Source organism: Cylas formicarius, unplaced genomic scaffold, assembly GCF_029955315.1.
Source record: "Cylas formicarius isolate icCylForm1 unplaced genomic scaffold, icCylForm1.1 PGA_scaffold_4__25_contigs__length_36172078, whole genome shotgun sequence".
Classification (NCBI taxonomy): domain Eukaryota; kingdom Metazoa; phylum Arthropoda; class Insecta; order Coleoptera; family Brentidae; genus Cylas; species Cylas formicarius.
The window spans coordinates 3450801-3470748 of NW_026844334.1; the positions used below are offsets into that span (position 1 = coordinate 3450801).

Sequence of the window (19948 nt, forward strand, 5' to 3'; positions counted from 1 at the left end):
TCTTTCCCTTAAGTGATACAAATTTATGTATAGAATTTTTGAAATCATCCTACCAAAATTACATAAAATCAGTTTTCAAAATTAAAATATCTGCCAAAAAGTTTAATTTTGTAGGCCTGCGTTATCCACGATGCACACCCATACCGCAGCAAATTATAGCAGTTTCTCCTACCATATAACAACACTTTTAATTCAAATTGGATAAATATGTCTCCTCCAGTGACCCAAACCAACTTAGACAAAAGGCAACGACCTTATTTCAATTGCCAAATTCGGCTCGACATAACACGACGGTCGGAGCCTATTTCGCATTGTTCGGCGCAAAAAATGAGGTTAGGATGACCACGCGTCTTCCTCGTCTATTGTTCATCGAACGGTAACCGGACCAAAATCAAAAGTTCCTACATAGTCACCCCGTTTTAAGATTCAATGAACCGCGTCGTATCGTCCACGTACGTGACAAGATTTTTCAATTCGTTTCTCGGTTCGTACAAAACTAACATTGCAGCCATCAAAAGCGTCATAGAATTTATATCAGTTCGGAGGACAAAGTGCGGCCGAAAAAATGTGTGCCGAGTTTAAGCTGTTGGTGTCCGCGGTGGTGGTTTTCTTGGTGGTCAGTTGGTGCGACGCAGACGATGTCCAAAGAAGCGTCGTGGATCCTAAAGAGCAGTTTGTCGGGAGAATGGTGGAGCAAGGTAGGAAAATCATCCTTTAAGCGAAACCGTTGAAAAGAAAAGTGTTTTATACCTGGAAATTTGGATGAAATAAAACTTTGTTTACATTTCATCATGATATATCTTTAACTTTGATTGCGTCTAAGTTGTGAAGTATGGTTGCACATGGTTGACAAATAGGATTGTTGATATAGTCTGTCTCAATCATTATCGTGTTGGCGTACGACGCACCATCCCCAATAAAACTTTAAGCATTAACCATTAACAAAAAAATTACTTTATTCTTACTTGGGTGACAAGTAAGAATAAATATTTGGGGTATATTTCTTTCTTTCTGGTATATTTCTTTCTAAAAATGTAATTATGTATAGATATTCTTCCCATGTATGAATTAATTGCGCATATTTAATGCCATTGTTTTTTCTTCTTTTTTCTAACTGAAAAAATTAAAGAAACTTCATTGATGCCATCCTTATTTAGCATTTTTTTGGCGCATTCACTCAACTAATGATTCAAAATTAGTTCCGTTTTTTCTCTATGTGGGCTTAATTGTATTTTTTTCATCCACCTGTATTAATAATTACGAAAAATACTATAATATTATCGAAATTTATGTTATTATAATTGCCATATGAAATCATTGTATATTTTTGTCTGTGTTTAGGTTCTTCTCTAAAATATTTTTAATTCATCTCTGATAATTGATTGCTTAACTTGAATCCTAGTTAAGACACCCTGTGTTTGTGATTGTTGAAAAGTGGCCACCTCTATATACGCAGTGATTGTTATATGTTATAATGGTTATATATACTTTGGATCAAAAGCCAACCATATTGTGATAAAAATAATATTTTTATTTTTTATCTCAAAAACCAAAAAAAAATTTTTTTCATTTTATGTTTTGTTTAGAAACTTTTGTATTCTGCAATTTTTTCCAACGTTTCTAAATAAAAAAGTTTTATTTACATAAAATTTGTAGGTTTGTTTTGCCTTAAGCGTTTTTCTTATGCGTGGTGTTTTTATGTCATTTTTTGTGTCTTTAAAGACGGTATTTGTTCATAGTTTGCTCAGAAATAGATCAACTAGTTTATAAGTGTTGGTACAAAAAATACAACTGATTGACAGCTAGAACTAAATCATTTTTCTAATTTTTTTTTCGACATGCAAGTTTTAGGAAAAAATTGCAGGTTACAGAAAAGTTTATACTAAACCAATCTATTAAAATATACGTTTTTCCATGTTATTCTTATTTCTTCTTTAAATTTAGTTAATACGAAAGGTAGGAGTAGTCTAATTCGATAATTAATATTAATTAATATTAATTAAGTAATTAATTAATTAATTAATAAACAAACCTATTTCCTATATTTTGAAAAGGGGTTTTCAAATAGAGAATTTTTTAGATACATGTCTCTTAATTAAATCTGTGACATCTCATCTGCCTCTTTCGGATCGTTAGTTGTCATTAGTGTCCTTATAGGTCGGACGCTGGTTCACCACGCTGTGAAGCGGTTCATGATTATCCTGCCCGCCATTTTTTTCAAGCTAGGCATCGCTTTTACATTGCTGGTGTTGGTAGCCGTGGTCGCTGTTAACAACGGTAAGTCACTTCCGCCCAAGGGATATTTAGATCGGTAAAAATTTTCCAAAGAATCATTCAGTTACAGTTTAACACGTTAACACACTTATCGCCCAAAAAGGAAAGTAAAAGAAAGTCATCGAAGCGATTGCTTCTGAATAGTAACATTTGGTCCGCCTCTGCGTATGTGCATACATTAACGCGATACGTATCTGTTTTCAAAGTTTTTAGAAAGGAAACGCTTTAAAATAAAGAGAGAATCTTTAAACAATGAGTCATTATGGTCAAACCCAGTCTTCTTTTGCGGGCCCAAAGGCGATTGCGATTATTATTTTGCGTAGTGTTGTGTTAGTCAGTGACCATATCTAAAATCGTTTAAAAAGCAGTAGCATAATAATCCTATAACATAATACTAAGAATACTCAAAAGTGTAAACTAGAAAAAGTGTTTAATGTTATAATACAAAAAATTAAAAACTAATTGTCCCATATTTATTTTATTAGGTTAAACTGGTGATTATATGGTGGTAGAGTTCTCCGAACGATATACCGTTTTTACGACGGTATTTAACTTTGGTAAATTTTTATGCGGGCCTCCATCTCTTGGGTTTCTCTTCGTAACCCTCAATAAATAAATTTACAATTCCACAATAATGCTCAGATTCTTGTATTATTATTAGTCAATGCAGTGAAAAATCCATACTTTAAAATGTTTGTTATAAATATAAATGAAGGAGTAAATTTAGCAATAAAACAATGTTAAAATATTTATAAGAAAAAGTTATTCTATATCTTAATAATCACTGGACCCGTTCCCCACATTAATGTTCAATACTGGCACTAGTCGACTTCTGTTAACATTTTCTTCTTCAATCACATGTTTTATACATTTTTTCCAACTAGAAGCGGATATTTCTTCTACTTCAAGTATAATTAATTTTATTGCCTCAGAACTAAATTCCAGCGAGGCGTTGTTTCTTTTTAAACTGGGTTTCAGCTGTCCCCATATCCATTCTATCTGATTAAAATTGCAGTGATATGGCGGAAGACTGGTAACTATGAATCCCTGCTCCATGAAGAACTTCCAAGAACTGGTTTTTTGAGTAGAAATTTTCGAAATAAATATCATCAAAGTTATTTTTTTCATTTTTCTATAGTTTTTTTCTTCCTGCAAACGGTTTGCGATCAAATAAATTAATTAATGTGCATGTCGCATAAGGAATTCAATAGTTTCTGCGATAATAAATATAAATACGAAAATTGTAGGAAAAATAGTTGAGTTAGTTGAGAAAAACAGAAAAGAAAAAGGTTTTTTTTCCTCGACATTTGTGTAATAATGGTACTATCATCATCTAATTATTTTGCTTAAGGTCCATAATCCAATTAATTTTTTTTTAATATTTGAAAGAATTACGCTAAAATTTAACCACTTGGTTACTGCGATGGATGCATTCTTTCTATTGTTCGTTTTACCTGCGCTTAGAATTAAACATTGCGGCTTACCAGAAGACAATTGTTCCATCGACGGTTTTTCAATCCCACGGTCCGCTAACGAAAGAATTTTCACACGTTTTCGCTAAATCTGGGCAACTTTAATAACTGGGTTATAAATACCGGTTTAATAAACGCACGTTCTAGGGTTCATCGGGTTCCTGCTGCTCGTCGTCGGTCTCAGCAGCGTCTTGGCGCGTCTCCAAGAATCGAGGAAGCCGTCCTACCCGACTGCGCCGTATATCAGCCCATTGCCGCCCTATTATCACCATCGCTTTTTGGACCGAAGCGACAACGCGGCTACCGACAAGTCCGTACCGGACGCGGGTACTTACGCTCAGTACTCACCCGTCCAGTACTACAGCAAAGTACCAGCGGGTACTTACGCCCAGGGGTACTACGCCCAAAACGTCTCTTGATTTAGTTATTTATTTTATTTATTAAAAAAACAATCTTATTTATTTAACAACTGATACTATTTTACATTCGGTGTTTTTCGCCGCCCTTTTCCGCCTCTTCCTGTTGACGTAAGCGCCATATTCCTCGTGACCTTGGTACCCGTAGTGCTCGTGAGCGACGTCGTTCATGACGTTGACGTTGTGACTGAACACGCCCCCGCCCGTGCCCCTGTTGCGCAGGAAGTTGAGCAGCAGCAGGACGATCGCCACTTTGCCGATCAGCGCGCTCTTCATCAGCAGAAATTTGAGCGACATCAGCATGAACGGGATCAGCGCGGACGATATCAGGAACGGGATGACCATCATCGGCATCATCTTCTCCATAAGGCCTTTTTTCTCTTTCTTGTGGCCGCCCTTTTTGCCACCGCCGTTTTCTGGAATTCGATGATCGTTCGATCATTTTTTTGTAAACTGAACTGAAAGTTGCAGCCGCAAAAAGCAGGTTTTTCAGTTTAAAGTTTCTTTCAAAATCTTGTCGATAGTTATAATTAAAAATTTTGTGGCTGTATTGTCAAATTATTTGTGAATTTTTGTGGCTGTTGCTAAAGAATAGTCATTATTATCCTTTTTTTTTTTTCGAAAATAAACTGAAAAATATTTTTTCTAAAAGGAAATGGAAAACTTTCTACGAATTTCGTATCGCCCTTTTGGTCTCCGAATAAGATCAAAACTTGTCTTTTCCAGCGTCGAGGTTTGTCGTCATGAAAAATAGTATACGAGGTATACGATTATTTTTAGGTGCCTCATCTTTTCATTTTTTGTCCTAGCTATGATATACAGGGGGTTTCATAATTGAATATAAAGGATTTAAGGTCGGTCAAAAACGAAATTTTCTTTGGGCTTTAGAAGAAAAAAACTAGATTTTTTTTTCCGTGATACTGTCAAATTAGTGTACCTTTGTGACCCTTAAAAAAATAAAAATATACCTTTTTTTAACTGTAAACATCAAATTCGCAAATTTTTTCACGACTTTCAAGGGAATATGGTCCCTTTTGGTCTCCGAGTAAGAATGAAACCTCTCTTTTTAAGCGTTGTGATTTGTCATTGTCATGAGAAATAGTTTTAAGATCTTTATATACAATTCCTGAATGCGTCATTATTTTATTTTAAAAAAATCACTATGACAGAGTGTTTTAAAATTAAATGCAAAAATGTTAAGAGCATGAGTCAAGAATATAATACATAATTCAAAAATGAGAGTTTTACAATCTCTGTATAAGATGTGGTCTCGAAATACGAGCTTATAATGCATAATGATTATTTCTAACCTCATTGTTTGATTTTTTGTCATGTTTTAATATAACTATGATATACAGGGGGTTCATAACTGAATCCAAAGGACGCACTGTAATTAAAAAAAAATCTGGTGAATTGTTTGAACAACTTGTCAATCGTAACATAATTTCAGCGTTTTTCTTGATATTGTGAAATTACTTTTGTATTTTTATGATCTTTGCTAAAAAAACTTAAAAATAAGCCACAGTCTTTTTTTTTAATAGAAACGTAAAATTCGTTAACTTTCTCATCGTCGTTTAATTTTTTTACATTTTTGAAATATAGTAATTTTATTTTTTGATTTTTCTTTAAAAAAAACTCCGGAATTGTTTGAACAACTTGTCAATCAATTTTAGTTTCTTTTTTTGCATTTTTGTGGATTAAATAAATTGACAAATAAGCCACTTTTAAATAGAAACATCACATTCGCCAAACTTCTATGACTTTCATGGTCCTCTTCGTCTGCGAGTAAGAATAAAACCTCTTTTAATTAGCGTCGAGGTTTTTTATGGAAAATGGTTTTAAAAAATGTTAACAATAAAATGGGACATTTGTGATTTTTCCCCCTTAAGACTTTAATTAAAAAATTTTAGGAGGTTTTAAGGTTTTTTCAGTGGTATTGTCAAATTATTTGTGCATTTCCATAACTGTTGCTAAAAAATAATTATTATTACCAAAAAGCCATAAAGCCAAAAATATTTTTTCGTTTATAGAAGAAACAAAGTTGCAAAATATCTACTATTTTCAAAGAAACATGGTGCTTATAGTCTTCGAATATGAATAAAACCTCTATAGTGTGAAAACCTTTGTATACGAGGTGGCCTCGAATTAGCAGCGGTCAAAACTAACCAAAATTTGAATATGTGCCTTATAATTTCATTTTTGATTTTGATATTCAAATATTTCAATGGTATATTTATCAGTCAGGTTTTAAGGCCACATTTATCCGCAAAAAATAAGTCATATAAGCATTTAGAAAAATATTTTATGTAATTAAGATTAGAAATTAATAATAAATAATTAAAGAGGGTGATTTAATTGATGTTTATAGGAAAAATTCAATCGAAAATGAAATTCTTTTGGCTTTTTTCTTTTTTATATCAAGCTACGTCAAAAAAAAAATGAAAATCGCTATTTGACAATTTATTTCATTACAGAGCGGGTTACTTTCAAAAATTTACAAAAACGCGAAAATTATTTTCAAAGTTTTCTAGTACTTAATTAATGAAAAATCGAATTTTCGGAACGTCCGGGTACATTCACGGCAACTGTTTTTAATTTTTATCTTCAAGACGAAGCTAGATCCAAAGAAAACGGAAGGAACAGAAATATAAAAAACATATAATCTAGCGGACCACTATTTTACCAATAAAATCTATTAAATCATTCCCTGGGATGCCCCTGAAACGAATAATTTCATTTTACACAAAGTAAAGACCATTATTGCACCACAAATAGGGGTGCCAAATTTGTCCAAATCGAGTAATTAAAAGTAAGTAATTTTTGTATAAACCTTCGCATCCTTAGTTAGGACACGTGTTTATTTGGAAAACCGGAATTCTAAAACATCCAGTATTATAATTTATTAACTTAAACACACGCACCTTCGAGCATAAACTTTGCTTCATCCATTTCTTCCACATCATCCGCTTTTATTTCGTTAATATTTACGTCTAATTCGTCTCTTTCGACGCCGGTATCGGCAGGGGCGTCCTGGCGGGCCGCGTCGCATAGGCACGTGCTCGCAAAAACGTTCATCACCAAAATTATCACCCAAACAATGTCGCGTGTCGTCATCACTAACCGCCAACCGTCGCGTGCTCACGAGCACATTTTTTTGTATCAATTCTCTCTTTTCGCAGCTTTTACCGAGTTCGTAACTCGACGGACTTTGCCAGTTCGCCGTTCTAAATTCTATCGGAGCCTGTTTGGGATTCTGTTAAGTAAAAGTAGAAGTGGGGTAGGGGGGAACCCGACCGATGTAAACAACGGAAGAAGAAGTAATAAAAAACCACTTTTCAATACTCTTCGAAGTTTTGAGCTGATGATTCTAACGAAAAAATGCACACACGCGCGGATTAACAGTTACGAAAAAACGGGAAAGGGGGCCTCAGTTGTTATTCTAATTGAATAGTATTAAGACGAACAAGTTCGCTACAGTCGCGAGCTAATGGTTAGGTATAAATAAAAGTAATGCCGGGTTTGATGCCCATAGGAGCGTGACTTTGCGATATTTATCGGCTATGCAGATCAAAAAAATAGAGTAACGGTATACACCTTTTGGATAGACGTGCTCGTACGGGGCCTACATTGTTTTTTTTTTGCTAGACACGGGGATACAGTCAAAAACCTACATAAGTATTGTATGTATACGTAGGTCATAAGCTACAAGCACTTTTTACCGGAAAATTGGAAGAACAAGAGAATACAAACATTTTTTTTCTTTTCAAATCTGTCACTTTTTTGGAAAATTCAGCACAATATTTTGAGAATCTGTTAGAAAACAAAACCTCAACAACGTCGGTAGAATCGATTAGGAATAGGTATATCAACGTGTGTAAGAAAAGTTTTACATTGACACAAAACATCACATTCATTTATTTTGGTTAGATATCATTTTTAAGTCCCATCCATTCCAATTTAATATGCACTACTGTATTATATGGCGCAATATCTTGTTGAACAACAATCCCTTCATTAATATGCTTCCGCACATTATGAATTAATGGGAACATATAATTCTCCAACAAATTTAAATATCATAAAAGTCATAATATACTGGGACTATTATTCGATCACTTCTCCGACCCTGTCTCTGAATTTCTTTTACACGATTTACATTTGAGATACACCAGTAATGAGTATTTTATACCGACCGTTTTGAGTATTTTCTCGTCGGGTAAATAGAATTTTTGTAAAAGTGTCACTTTCAAAATACTGTTATTTACAAAACTTACAACTTTACAACTGTTGATATTTTTCATATTCATCAAACGATTTTTTAAAATGTCAGTTAATTAGATTTGACAGAACATATGTATTTTTCCTGTCATCCGTCAATTTGTCAGACAAATATAAATGTAAACGTAAATATGACTCGAGTGAGGGGCTACATCGTCGCGTCGCTTCGTAAGAACGAAGAAAATGAGACAGAAACAAGAAAAATTATACACCCAATCGGTCAGCCGATAACCGGTAAGTGTTCGCTCCAGATTCCACGAGACTGCACTTTGCGTGCTGCATTTGCCATGTAGAATGCCGTCGATGGTGCACGGCTTAAGCGTGCTGCTAGTTAGCGTTTGTGTGTTCTGTGACCATGCGGCGCCGACAGACAAGAACCAGCAGCCATTTCAGTCTACCGGTCTCGTAGGTAAAGTACGTTCGTAAGTTTTCGCTCTCCACGTGTAATATTTTTTTAAAATTCGGATTATTTCACACAAAACTATTGTCCAGTACATGTCCATACAGCTATTGTATAAATAACTATACAAAATGTCATATAATAATAATAATGGATGATTTTATTGGTGAAAATAAATAAATAATTACAAAATAAAATAGAGAAATGCAGAAAAGTATACTGAATACTTTTTTCTATATTATTATTTTTTAATTTAGTTAGGAAGCAGTTGATATTTTCGACTAGATTTAACATTTTTTTTATAACATCTGCGCCACATAAAGAAAACATAGCACATTCTTGACAAGATTGGTTTCCGTCAGTGTTTGCGGAATAATTATAAAGCAATAAGTATTAAATAATAAAATTTAAACTATTGTATTGTATTGTAAACTCACCAGAATTTAATGACATAAGACCTAAGCCCACTTATAAGAAAATAGCAACATCATAAATTGAAATGTGTAAATCTGGACAAAAATATCTTGTCCATGAAAAAATGGAATATTCTTTCAGATCAGTCGCAAAATTTAGAGGTTAACATTCTTATGGGTAAAATTTTCGTCTTTCTGACACTTCCTGGTATACCATTCGCAAAATATTCTTCTCTTTTCTTCTTCACCTTCAAGTCTGAGAGCTTGGCAAATTTTAAATTTGAAATTGTAAATATTTTGTGTTCTCAAAATAAAATCAGCAGTACATTTCGCGATTTCAGTTGTGGGTTCTATTTTCCTAACATGTTATTTCACCAATGCGTCAATAAAATCCTTTACTTGCCACCAAAACGTTAAAAATTTAATATTGCTAGACTGTAACGTAAAATTGTGTTTTTATAGAAGCCCGGAGGAAAACAAGTGTGGCGTTCGGGTTCGATCTTGCTGGGCTGGCGTCTAGAATACTGCCCATGCTAGCCTCTCCGTTCATCATGCAGATCACCTCGTTGCCGATGACGCTCATGACCATGAAGTTGTCGCTAATGACGGCCAACTTTTTGGGAATGTTGGCAATCGTGTTCCTCGCGGTGAACTTGGCCAGGAGCAAGATTGCGGACAAGAAGGGCCAGTTTTACAGTCACAACGTCAATTTGCACTGATCCGCAGCGTTGTGACTTATTTCGAAAATGGCAGGGACCAGGAGTAACCAAGACGTCGCAGCCGAATACCGCGGGTTTCAGAGAGACGCGAACAAAATTTGCTGAAAAATTAAATACAGTGTATATGAAATAAATAAAGGATTCATTTGCAGATATACAACGTACGATGGAGTCCAGTTCATTATCTCATTGCTTTCATATATTATGAAAAAATGGTAAATTTAAAATTATTTTAACGTATACATGGTGATTAAAAAAAGTGCGACGAGTAGAACACGTATTTTTCAAATTTTTGATATTGGCGTTATTCGAAGATATATTAAAATGAAAATTCCCGATTTTCTCAAATGGTACACCATATACGAGGTGTGTTTAAAAAGTAAAATGACTTTTCAGTTTTATCACAACGTGTTTATTTATTTATCAAAATTAATATCGCTCCCTTCACAGTAATCATAAAGTTAGATAGAAGCAACGATGAGTGAGCATGTTTTCCCGGGCTTTTTCTTCGCATTGGTTCTCACGAACGGCGCATAAGAAGCCAACAGGATGATTGGCAAAATGTCAGCGAGTTCGATCCATCATCAACCGCTGAGATTTATTTTGGCCCATAAACTCTCTACTTAAAAAAAATGTTTACAATTAAGACTCTTTCCATTTTATTCCCTGTCCAAACTGTACATTTACAATTAATCAATAGAATTTGACAGAAAAATACATTGATTTCTATTAAATTTAAAAAAAAAATCCTTAATATTTTAACAAACATGACATAAATACTCCGCGTCAAATTTAAATTTTTAGATCCGCGTGACGTCATGCGCGCATCCTCCTTTTTATTTACCATTTCATCATAACTCTTGAAACCAATGAAGTAGTAAACTTTAACTCTATCACCCTGTACCCTGTACATTGTATGATGTCATTATTCATTCTTATTTCTTTCACTTTCATTATGTAATCAAAGTAATCATATTGGCGACCTACTGGTCATATACGAGGTGTGTTCAAAAAGTAAGTTGACTTTTAAGTTTTATCAAAAAGTATTGATTTATTTATCAAAATTGACCGTACGACCTTGACATTTGATTGAACTTGTCTTTCTTCGGTCTTGGCGATTCTGGGTTCTTCCAGTGGGACGACTGGGCTTTGGTTTCGACGTCATAACATATCGGGATCATCAATAACGTTAACAGCTCTTGAACAATGCGGCGGTCCTTTTGTACAAAATTAAGCAGTTTCGGAACAAATTTTGCTGATATACGTTTTGTGGACAAAACTTCGGAAACAAATTGTATGGTATGGGTCACTAGAGATGCCGTCCGCCACTTCTGTAATAGTGATTGGACGATTTTTTCAGCTGCATTTGATTCACATCTTCGACGCTGTCATCAGTTATTGACATGCTGGGACGCCCGGAAGAGGGTTCGTCATCCGGCGTTTTCTCGGCCATCTTGAAACAGCTTGTACAACTTATAAAGCTGTTTCTTTGCTCTAAGTAGATTCACCATATGCCGTTGTCAACAATACAAGTGTTTTCCAGCACTGTATTCCATTTTTTACACAAAATTTTAAGAAAAATTCTTTGTTACTTTTTTTTGACAGCGAACGCGCCCAATTACATAAGTCTCCTTACTTTTTGAACGCACCTCGTATATATGATTTTATTCACGTTAAATCTCTTGTTCCTCAGGGTGGATATTGCTCGCCTTTCTTATTCAATATTTTGGTTAGTTGTTACAAGTTTTATCAATAGCAGAAAATAATTGAGAACGCTCAATGTGTTGTACTATTAGGTCTCCATGCAAAGCTATATATTAATCCACTCCGGATAACAATTTTCTCACTCTCTATACCGAAAGAAAAAAGGACCCATCAGGTAACAAAATAAGGAATGTGGGTCGACTTGTAATTAATAGAGTCTCTCACCTTTCTTTCCAAAGAACATATAACAGTGTTAGTAGCTGCCAATATGAGTAGGAGTGAAAAAAAAGCTAGTCAATCCACCCACGATGTTTTAAGAACAAGGCAAACAAGTCTGCATGGGATGCAGATGCAGAATTAAAGGGGAGGAAAATATTACTTCTCTTAGTTAACTGCCCTTCACATCTCCATAATCCAAATCTACGGAATATAGAAATGAAATTTTTTTCATCCAAAACAACGAGTGTATTACAGCCGATGGACCAGAGCGTAATAAAAAGTCTTAAGAGTCGATACAGGAAAAACATTTTTATGGAAATGATCGAGGCCGAAGACAAATTTTCCATTAATATGCTAGATGTAGTCAGCTTTATTAGTAAAGCTTAAAAAGAGGAGACAGAATGCGAACAAGACTTGGAAGATGATCAGCCACTAAGCGAGTGAATAAAGCAATTTCAAGCAGCAATTACGTTTACAAGTGAGGAGTTGCAAGATTTTTTGGTGATAGGTCAGGATTTGCCTACAACAACAAAGGAAGCCATATTACAATAAGCAAGGAAGGGTGAGGAAGAGCACCGAGAGGAAGAAGAAGATGAAGAAGTTGATCTGGGACCACCACCAACCATTCAACAAGCCAACACTTAAGCTGCTAGAGAAATTTTTTATGTATCATGAGGAAGATACCCTTCTCGAAGAAATGATGAAAATACAAGCCAAAGTACGAGATGCGTATTGGCATACTAAAAAAATTCAAACGAAAATAACCGATTATTTGATGCATTAAATGTAGTTCTTAAATATTTTTATAAAATGTTCCTAAGTAGATGTTAAAATATGTATATAAAATAATTAAATATTACAGAACACATATGCGTATTGTTATTTTTCAAGTGCCTATATCGAAAACAATTTATATCGAAAAAAAAAGCAGTCCATTCAATTTTCGACGGTACTTTTAAAGTTAAATATCACAGAACAATATATATGGTGCAAACAATCCTTTGGACGTCACTGATTAATGACAATGACATAGTATCTTAGTAGCCATGACATAGTACCTTAGTAGCTTGTAATCTTAGTAGGTAAGAGCTATGATTAGTTAATTTTTTCATTTTAAAAAAATTTTGATTATCGGGTTTGAAAAGTGGGAAAGGATTTTTTTTTGTCTAATTACTTTATTTTTACTATTATTAAGCCTGTACTAATGCGGTATTTGTAACCTTGTATAGATAAAGGGGATATCCCATAAATAAATCAACAAGTTTTTTGTAAATAGATATTTAGGGATGTCAACAATACAAGAAAAGTTTAACTTTGCTTTAACAAAATTATAACAGCCTGGAACAATACCTTTTTTGACAGTGATTAGTTAGTGCTTTGATAAGGCTACTGTTTTATATTGCATAAGTTTTTATTTCATCATTATCCTTTTTTTAAGAGGCGGTAACAGAGGAGAGTAATGTTAGGATAGAAAAGAACGGTTTCGGACTTTTTATTACTGAAACAGCCTATCAAAATGAAACAGCGATGTAAGAAAAATATCGTATATTCTTAATTTAAAATATGTACACCTAATAAATATTTATACAGCATTGCCTAAACCGATATCACAATAATTAAGTCAATTAGCGCTGCGGCGGTCGCGGAACCATTTTGGATACGTCCCACATATTTTTTTCTTTTATTTTTACGCCCGGTTTGAGCGGAATTCATTGCGAGCCAATTAACCTCGTTTCTTCAAGTAACAAAATACTTTAAAACGTTGCCCCGCTAGGGGCACGTTAAGCAGAGTCGATAACAACTCGGCGACCCTTAAAAATTTAGATGTGCGAAATTTAGGTTATGTTTTGGTCCCAGTGTATTTCGTATGTTGTTTATCTTCTTCGTCTCTACAGCTTTTCTAAATTAGGCAAATTAAACTTTGACGCGATATGACTTAAATGTCTATTTCCTACCTTAATCGATCACTCACAACTGGGAAATTAGTAGGGAATGTTTGGTGTGTATATGTTTAATACTAGTTTTCACACTGACGACCGACTCGTGAAGTAATTTATGAACTTCTTCAAGAACTTCTTAACCAAAGAAGCTTGGTCAATTCATTTGACGTTCACAAATGTCATTTAACAGGCCAACCAACTCGTAGCATTTAGAGGTTATGTTTATTCGCAATACTCCTTTTTTGTCCTTATCAACGCTGGCTAATAATTTTTTGCTAACATCGCAAGAGGCCAAAAGAAAGTTTTGATAAAATACTGAGCCGTGTGAAAGCCCATTTTTCGAGATACGATAAGTACAGAAAATAAACCTTATAGTAATTCCACCATTTCCAAGCACAGGTGTAAAATTTGTCCCAAAGTATATCGTCTTGACTTTTGATGTACGCTCTCCCGCATTCATAGGTAAGGGACAAAATGAAAGCAATACAAATATTAGCTGTGCGACACTCCATAACATAACTTTTTTAGATTAAATTACATTAAGGCAATTAAAAAACATAACATATGTGTGTGATAGTTTAGCAAAACAGATAGGTCATACTGTATTACGTCCTTCTCTATAACATATAATATAATAACAATAATAATAAAAATGTAATCAATAATATACCTGTTGAGAGCTTAAAAAAAGCAGCAGTTCTGAGAGTGAAACAGAATTAGATTTTGAATAAGAACGTGTTGTATGTCATTCTGATTAGGTTTTAACAAAATATTAAAGTTTTCAATAGAAAAAAATTATCTTTAAACCCAAAATGAGTGTGTCAGTTTTTATAAATTTAGTGGTCGATCGTATTTTCTATTAGCACATTTTATTATACATAAATAAATATAATATAATAGTTAACCTTTGTTTTTAACACAGTGCCCTTAAAAGTCAATACGTTATACTTTGCGATATACCATGCAGCTTTCAAATATCAACCTTATATACCCTTATTCGTACCCAAAACTTGAGAAATACTAGGAAAGTTAACAAAATTAGTTTTTGCTCGTTTTTGTGATGCCATATATAATTGTTTTTTTAGTTTTATTGCATGTTCTGTTAGTGTATACTAATAACATAACCTTGCTTTTCGATTGATTTCTACATTTGGCATTACTGGATTCTACGGGTGACGTGTGAATTTGTTTGATGAGTATTTGTTACCACACTTGTGCGTCAACCAACTCCATGAATAAATTGTCAGCGTTAAACTATTATAAAGGCTTTACCAATTTTGCTTCGAGTATTTTAACACCTTGGGAACCAACCGTTACATCATACTCTCCTAATCGCAGTAAAATTCATCGACATTCTCCGTACAGATGTCGCACTTAACGGCACAACACCATTCGAATTTGCAATTACAACGGGTCGTCGCCAAGCGTTTTTGTTTCTTGACTTTGTGGCCGCATTGCCTGCACAGATTCCTGCAGCTCTTCCGTTCGGCCACCGTGGCCAGTTCTGATCTGGACCTCGAACACGAGCGTCCCTTCGTTCCGGGCCAGTCTGCGAGAAAAAATAAAGAAGAAACAAAGTCCGAAACAAATGTAAAAACGGCTGAATTAGGTGTATAATGGGTTGCATAGACTAAATCTTAAATGACAGAAGAAGAAGAAAAACAGAGGGAGTCTTTTTTACTTAGTGGGTTCTGGAATCATAATTTATCATCGAGGAGTTAGGGATTATGCATATTTTCGTTATGGTTAGCTTTAATAAAAGTGTAACTACAAATCGTTTTATTAGTACGTATTGAATATTGTGTGTTTAGAGATATTCATAAATTTATTCGTAAATATGGTTCAAGAAAAATTTACTAATTCTTCCTAATATTTAGTTTTACTAAACTAGGGTACAATTTCTTCAAAAATTACAGATTTTTTGGTCAAATTTTTTGCAAAACAGGAGTGCAAAGAAACTAACGTAACCTCAAAGCTCATATTACGCGCATGTGCCAGCAATTTGCTACATTATCCTCAAGCTACCCTACCTACCCAGTTGACTAATTGTTAAGAACTAATGAAGAGACAACTATCATACTTCGGCCATGTTATGCGAAACCAGAAATATAGCCTACTCCAGCTTATTATGCAGGGCAAGCTTAACGGCAAGAGAGGTCCTGGAAGACGAAGAATATCGTGGCTGCGAAATCTAAGACAATGGACGGGAATGACATCTATGGATCTATTTCGGGCTGCAGCAAATAAAATCAGATGGGCCATAGTAATCGCCAACGTCCACTGAGGATAAGGCACAGGAAGAAGAAGAAGAAGAATGAAGAGACACCAGTGGTTTGAAACTAGGTTCAAACTCTAAGCGTGCCAAGGTATCTGGGCCAAATGACAATGATGATGTGACAATAAGGTGAGGAAACGTTACACAACCACAAGATAATTTTTGGAAAGACATAATTATAAGACCTAACATCACAGCAAAGAATATCTAAAGGTTAGTTCTGGTTGACAGCAATCGCAGAAAAAAAAATTTTTCGACGTGTCAGCTTTACAAATAAAATTATTAGTATGAATGAATATTTGCAAATAAAAATAGAAACACTATGCAATGCTAATTACAAATTTTTATTGTATGTAAGCAATTTTTTTTAATATGTATAAATTTCGCAGTTTAATAATTTTTTAAAAGTTTTTTTTATAAAGGATTGAGTTTTGGGTAGTTTTGGTTAGCTTCCGTTAGTTTTCGTTAGACCGTCATTTTAATTTACAATATTTTGTCAGGTACCGCGAAATTTTAATTTCTATTTCCTTCCCATCGTGTAATTTATTGTTAATATGTCAACGCACACACACAATAATCCGATTTTTTTTTTATTTTAAAGGTACTGTTTCCAGTGGTGTACAAATTTGCTCACACACCCACCCCTTCACAGCGGGAAAACTTTAAAATACCTAATTAGCTATAAGTTTTCTCTACACTCTCTGTAGAAATTTTTATCCTAAACACTTTGCAAAACAATTGCAAAACAAATATTAAATTTAAGCTATGAATATATATATTCTTTAATAGTTAACTTCTTGTATGCATATGAAGGCTATTGAGACCAAACCAAACCAACTAAATTTAAATTAAAAGCGAATAAATTAAATTAATTAAATCGCTTTCTTGCGTTCTAATTTATCGCGTCTGCTGCTGTCATCGAGAGCCGAAACGAACATCTCCGAACTTAGCCGAATCGATATTGAAGGAAGCGTATTTATTTTAATCAATCATTTTTCTTAAAGGGAGCTTACTTTTTGCTTCGTTTTCCACGCAATAATCCGGAGATTGATCCAGATACACTAATCGGTTTCCCGGAAGTTGAATACTCCGCCTGCGCTCAGCGTGCTGTATGCTATTGCCGATTCTGACGTACGCCTGTGCAGTGTCCTTGGAAAGCCGCAGAGCTTTGCCGTACTTCTCGCGCAGCTTTCTAGCTAGCTGCTCGAACGGCGCCGTCTGCAACCAGCAAGTCTGAAGTGAACAGCTGCCCGACATCCCGTGGCAGCGACATCTTCTCACCATCGTTTCACGCACCATCTGTAACGAAGAGTACAGTCTCATACAGTCAAAAACGACGCTGACAAGTTTACCTCTATCCCGACCCTGAAATTATGAGCTTCGACTAACGAAGTGCCGTCAGCGTCGTTTCTTGACTTCTCGAGGAGGTCCGAAGTTACCATCTCGGCGTACCCGGTGGTGTCGGAACACCCACCCCAAGACCAGTCGGCGACTGTGCCGGGCGGATGATTTTTCCCGTCCAAATCGGCCTCGTACGGCCCTGGGTGATCCGGAGGCTTGGACGCGCAGCCGCACTCGTCGATTTCTCCCCTGGAGCAGTTTCTGGTGATCGCGTGGACTATACCGGCGGCAAGGATAGCATTGCTGAAAGCTGCCTCGCGATCTGTTCTATTCGCGGCGCGTCTTGATGATAATAACGACAATGACAGTTAAAATAAAAAATTACTTTCCTCAAAAAAATTAAGATTTTGAGGCAAAATTTTTTATAAAACTTTTTACTTGTGGTGCGTTAACTCGTATATAAAGTTTCGGATGTTAGATTACATTGTATATGTATTACATATACAATGAAATAAATATAAAGAATAACCCGAATATTCTTTATATTTATTTGTATATGTAATACAACATCCGAAACTTTATATACGAGTTAACGTTAAGTTACAGTTAATTTGAAATGCGATTTGAAATGTCATATTTCTTGTTGTTGATACTACTCAGAAATAGCATTTACTACTTGTATTCTTCAAAATTGCGGACATATTGAAAAACGTAATTTAATTAATGTTGCTTGTAAGTAATGTGCATTAGTAGCTAGTGTTAATTTTTGGTAATTATTTCGCGTAGACATTTAAACGTAGTAAGTAAGTAATTTGCGAAATTTGGCAACATTGTGCAAAGCTTAATATTCTATTTTTAATATGACTTCTTAACAATGCTCTAAAACGGTCGTGAACAAGTTGATAAGCAGCTAATTCCCAATTTGACATATTAATAATTTGAATCTTATACACAGATTTTCATTTTATTTGCAAATTAAAACTGTAAGTCAGAGACCCATACCCATAATTGCTATTAAGGTGGCTATTCAAAAATCCAATAATATACAGGTTAAGAAAATTACGAAAATATTTTAAATATTGCCTAAAGAGAAGAATTATTTTCGTAATTTTAATAGAAACAAGAAAGGTTTCGAGATACCCTGTTCAATGTCCCGAGATTGTGATATCGGCACCTTTATTCCGTCGGCCGGACGGACGGAGGACTAAACGAAAAACGGCGCGTTAAGTAGAGGGACCGCTGCGCAGTTAAAAAAAAAATCGAAAAATGGCTTACCTCGCAAACTCTTCCTTCGGGCAGTTCCAGCGGTCCCATCGGAAAACGCCCCGACAGTGTTCCAGCGCGAGCAGCGTGCCCCCTGACACGCTCTCCATTAGTTTCGGGTTGATCCCGCCCTTGAGGAACGTCGAGTTTTATCTTAATATTTGCCGGCATCGCTGGCGCAAAGTTACCTTCCTGTTTATACTTACGGGTGTCGCAAATTCGAAAAAACTACCCCCCGGGACGAAGCACCAAAACACCAACGCGTACATTCGGGCGGGAACGATCATCTCGACGCTGTCTCGTCGGTGAATAGTGTTTGAATGAAGCTCTATCGCGACAATAACGTTTATTGTGTTATTTGGGGGCGAAATAACGTTGTTGTTAAATAGTCATTATCGGACAATAAAAGGGGGGTGAAATAATATACCACCCGTGGCTTCTAGGTAGTGTCTTGTGGATTCAGGCAAAACCCGCACCTTTATATTTTTTTATTGTCTATACCGCTCGGGTGTATGGTGACGGCACCATCGCCAAAATGGTCATTAAAAAATACTGATCGTGAACTGCGGCGAGTGTAATCGCCGCCTCCTGGCAGATCTGAGAATGCGATTTATTTTTAGGCGACCCTACTAGAAACTTGCAAATCGATAGGAGTTTTTTTTTAAGTACAGCGAGACGCCACTGACTTACTTTTTTGTGGTTATTAGATAACAGTTTTCCCGCCTTTTGTATACGATCGGGATATCTAGGCAACACACTTTACATACTTTACATTTAACAGCAACTTATATAGGTTCCCTTAATAGAAAAACATTTTCATTGCTGTTGGATATAATATTAGGAGTCACAGACAACACTTTTCAAGTGACCCCTCAGAACGAAGTCTTTCTTAAAACTTAAAAAAATAAATAAATCGAAACAATGTTCAATGATTCATTTTACACTATTATACAATCAAATTTTCATTTGATGTTTGTTATATGTCATTTTCTTAAAGAGTAATACAATTTTGGAGTAAATAAAAATCAAATAAAAGATGGTAAATCATAACATTTACAAACAATACCACTTATACTTTTACAGGTATTGTTGTGATGAATTTGTGATTATCGACCAATGTCACCACATACTAAAGTCATTAGCTGTTAGCTGGGGATATTATATCTCTTATCTCTCATATAATTTGTGTCTCCTAAACATTTAAGTGAATATAAAATGGCTGTCCCATAAGTAC

At 35.0% G+C, this 19948-nt stretch overlaps 4 protein-coding genes across 4 annotated transcripts; 2 read left to right on the top strand and 2 right to left on the bottom strand.

Annotated features, from left to right (window-relative positions):
- The first annotated feature begins 433 nt into the window (after nt 1-433).
- On the top strand, nt 434-4165 carry LOC132700963 (uncharacterized). Its single transcript, XM_060668564.1, has 3 exons — nt 434-698; nt 2158-2277; nt 3894-4165. Exons 1-3 carry the CDS (start codon nt 566-568, stop codon nt 4163-4165), a joined length of 525 nt encoding a protein of 174 aa, XP_060524547.1. The 5' UTR covers nt 434-565.
- A 39-nt stretch (nt 4166-4204) lies between these two features.
- On the bottom strand, nt 4205-7609 carry LOC132700962 (uncharacterized). The gene is made up of 2 exons (XM_060668563.1): nt 7084-7609; nt 4205-4578 (listed from the first exon to the last, which is right to left on the bottom strand). Exons 1-2 carry the CDS (start codon nt 7274-7276, stop codon nt 4205-4207), a joined length of 567 nt encoding a protein of 188 aa, XP_060524546.1. The 5' UTR covers nt 7277-7609.
- A 973-nt stretch (nt 7610-8582) lies between these two features.
- LOC132700925 (uncharacterized) lies at nt 8583-10901 on the top strand. The gene is made up of 2 exons (XM_060668518.1): nt 8583-8849; nt 9716-10901. Exons 1-2 carry the CDS (start codon nt 8735-8737, stop codon nt 9970-9972), a joined length of 372 nt encoding a protein of 123 aa, XP_060524501.1. The 5' UTR covers nt 8583-8734; the 3' UTR covers nt 9973-10901.
- A 4262-nt stretch (nt 10902-15163) lies between these two features.
- Nucleotides 15164-19001, bottom strand: LOC132700830 (protein Wnt-8a-like). The gene is made up of 5 exons (XM_060668398.1): nt 18921-19001; nt 18727-18845; nt 17463-17793; nt 17124-17409; nt 15164-15384 (listed from the first exon to the last, which is right to left on the bottom strand). Exons 1-5 carry the CDS (start codon nt 18999-19001, stop codon nt 15164-15166), a joined length of 1038 nt encoding a protein of 345 aa, XP_060524381.1.
- Nucleotides 19002-19948: the final 947 nt, after the last annotated feature.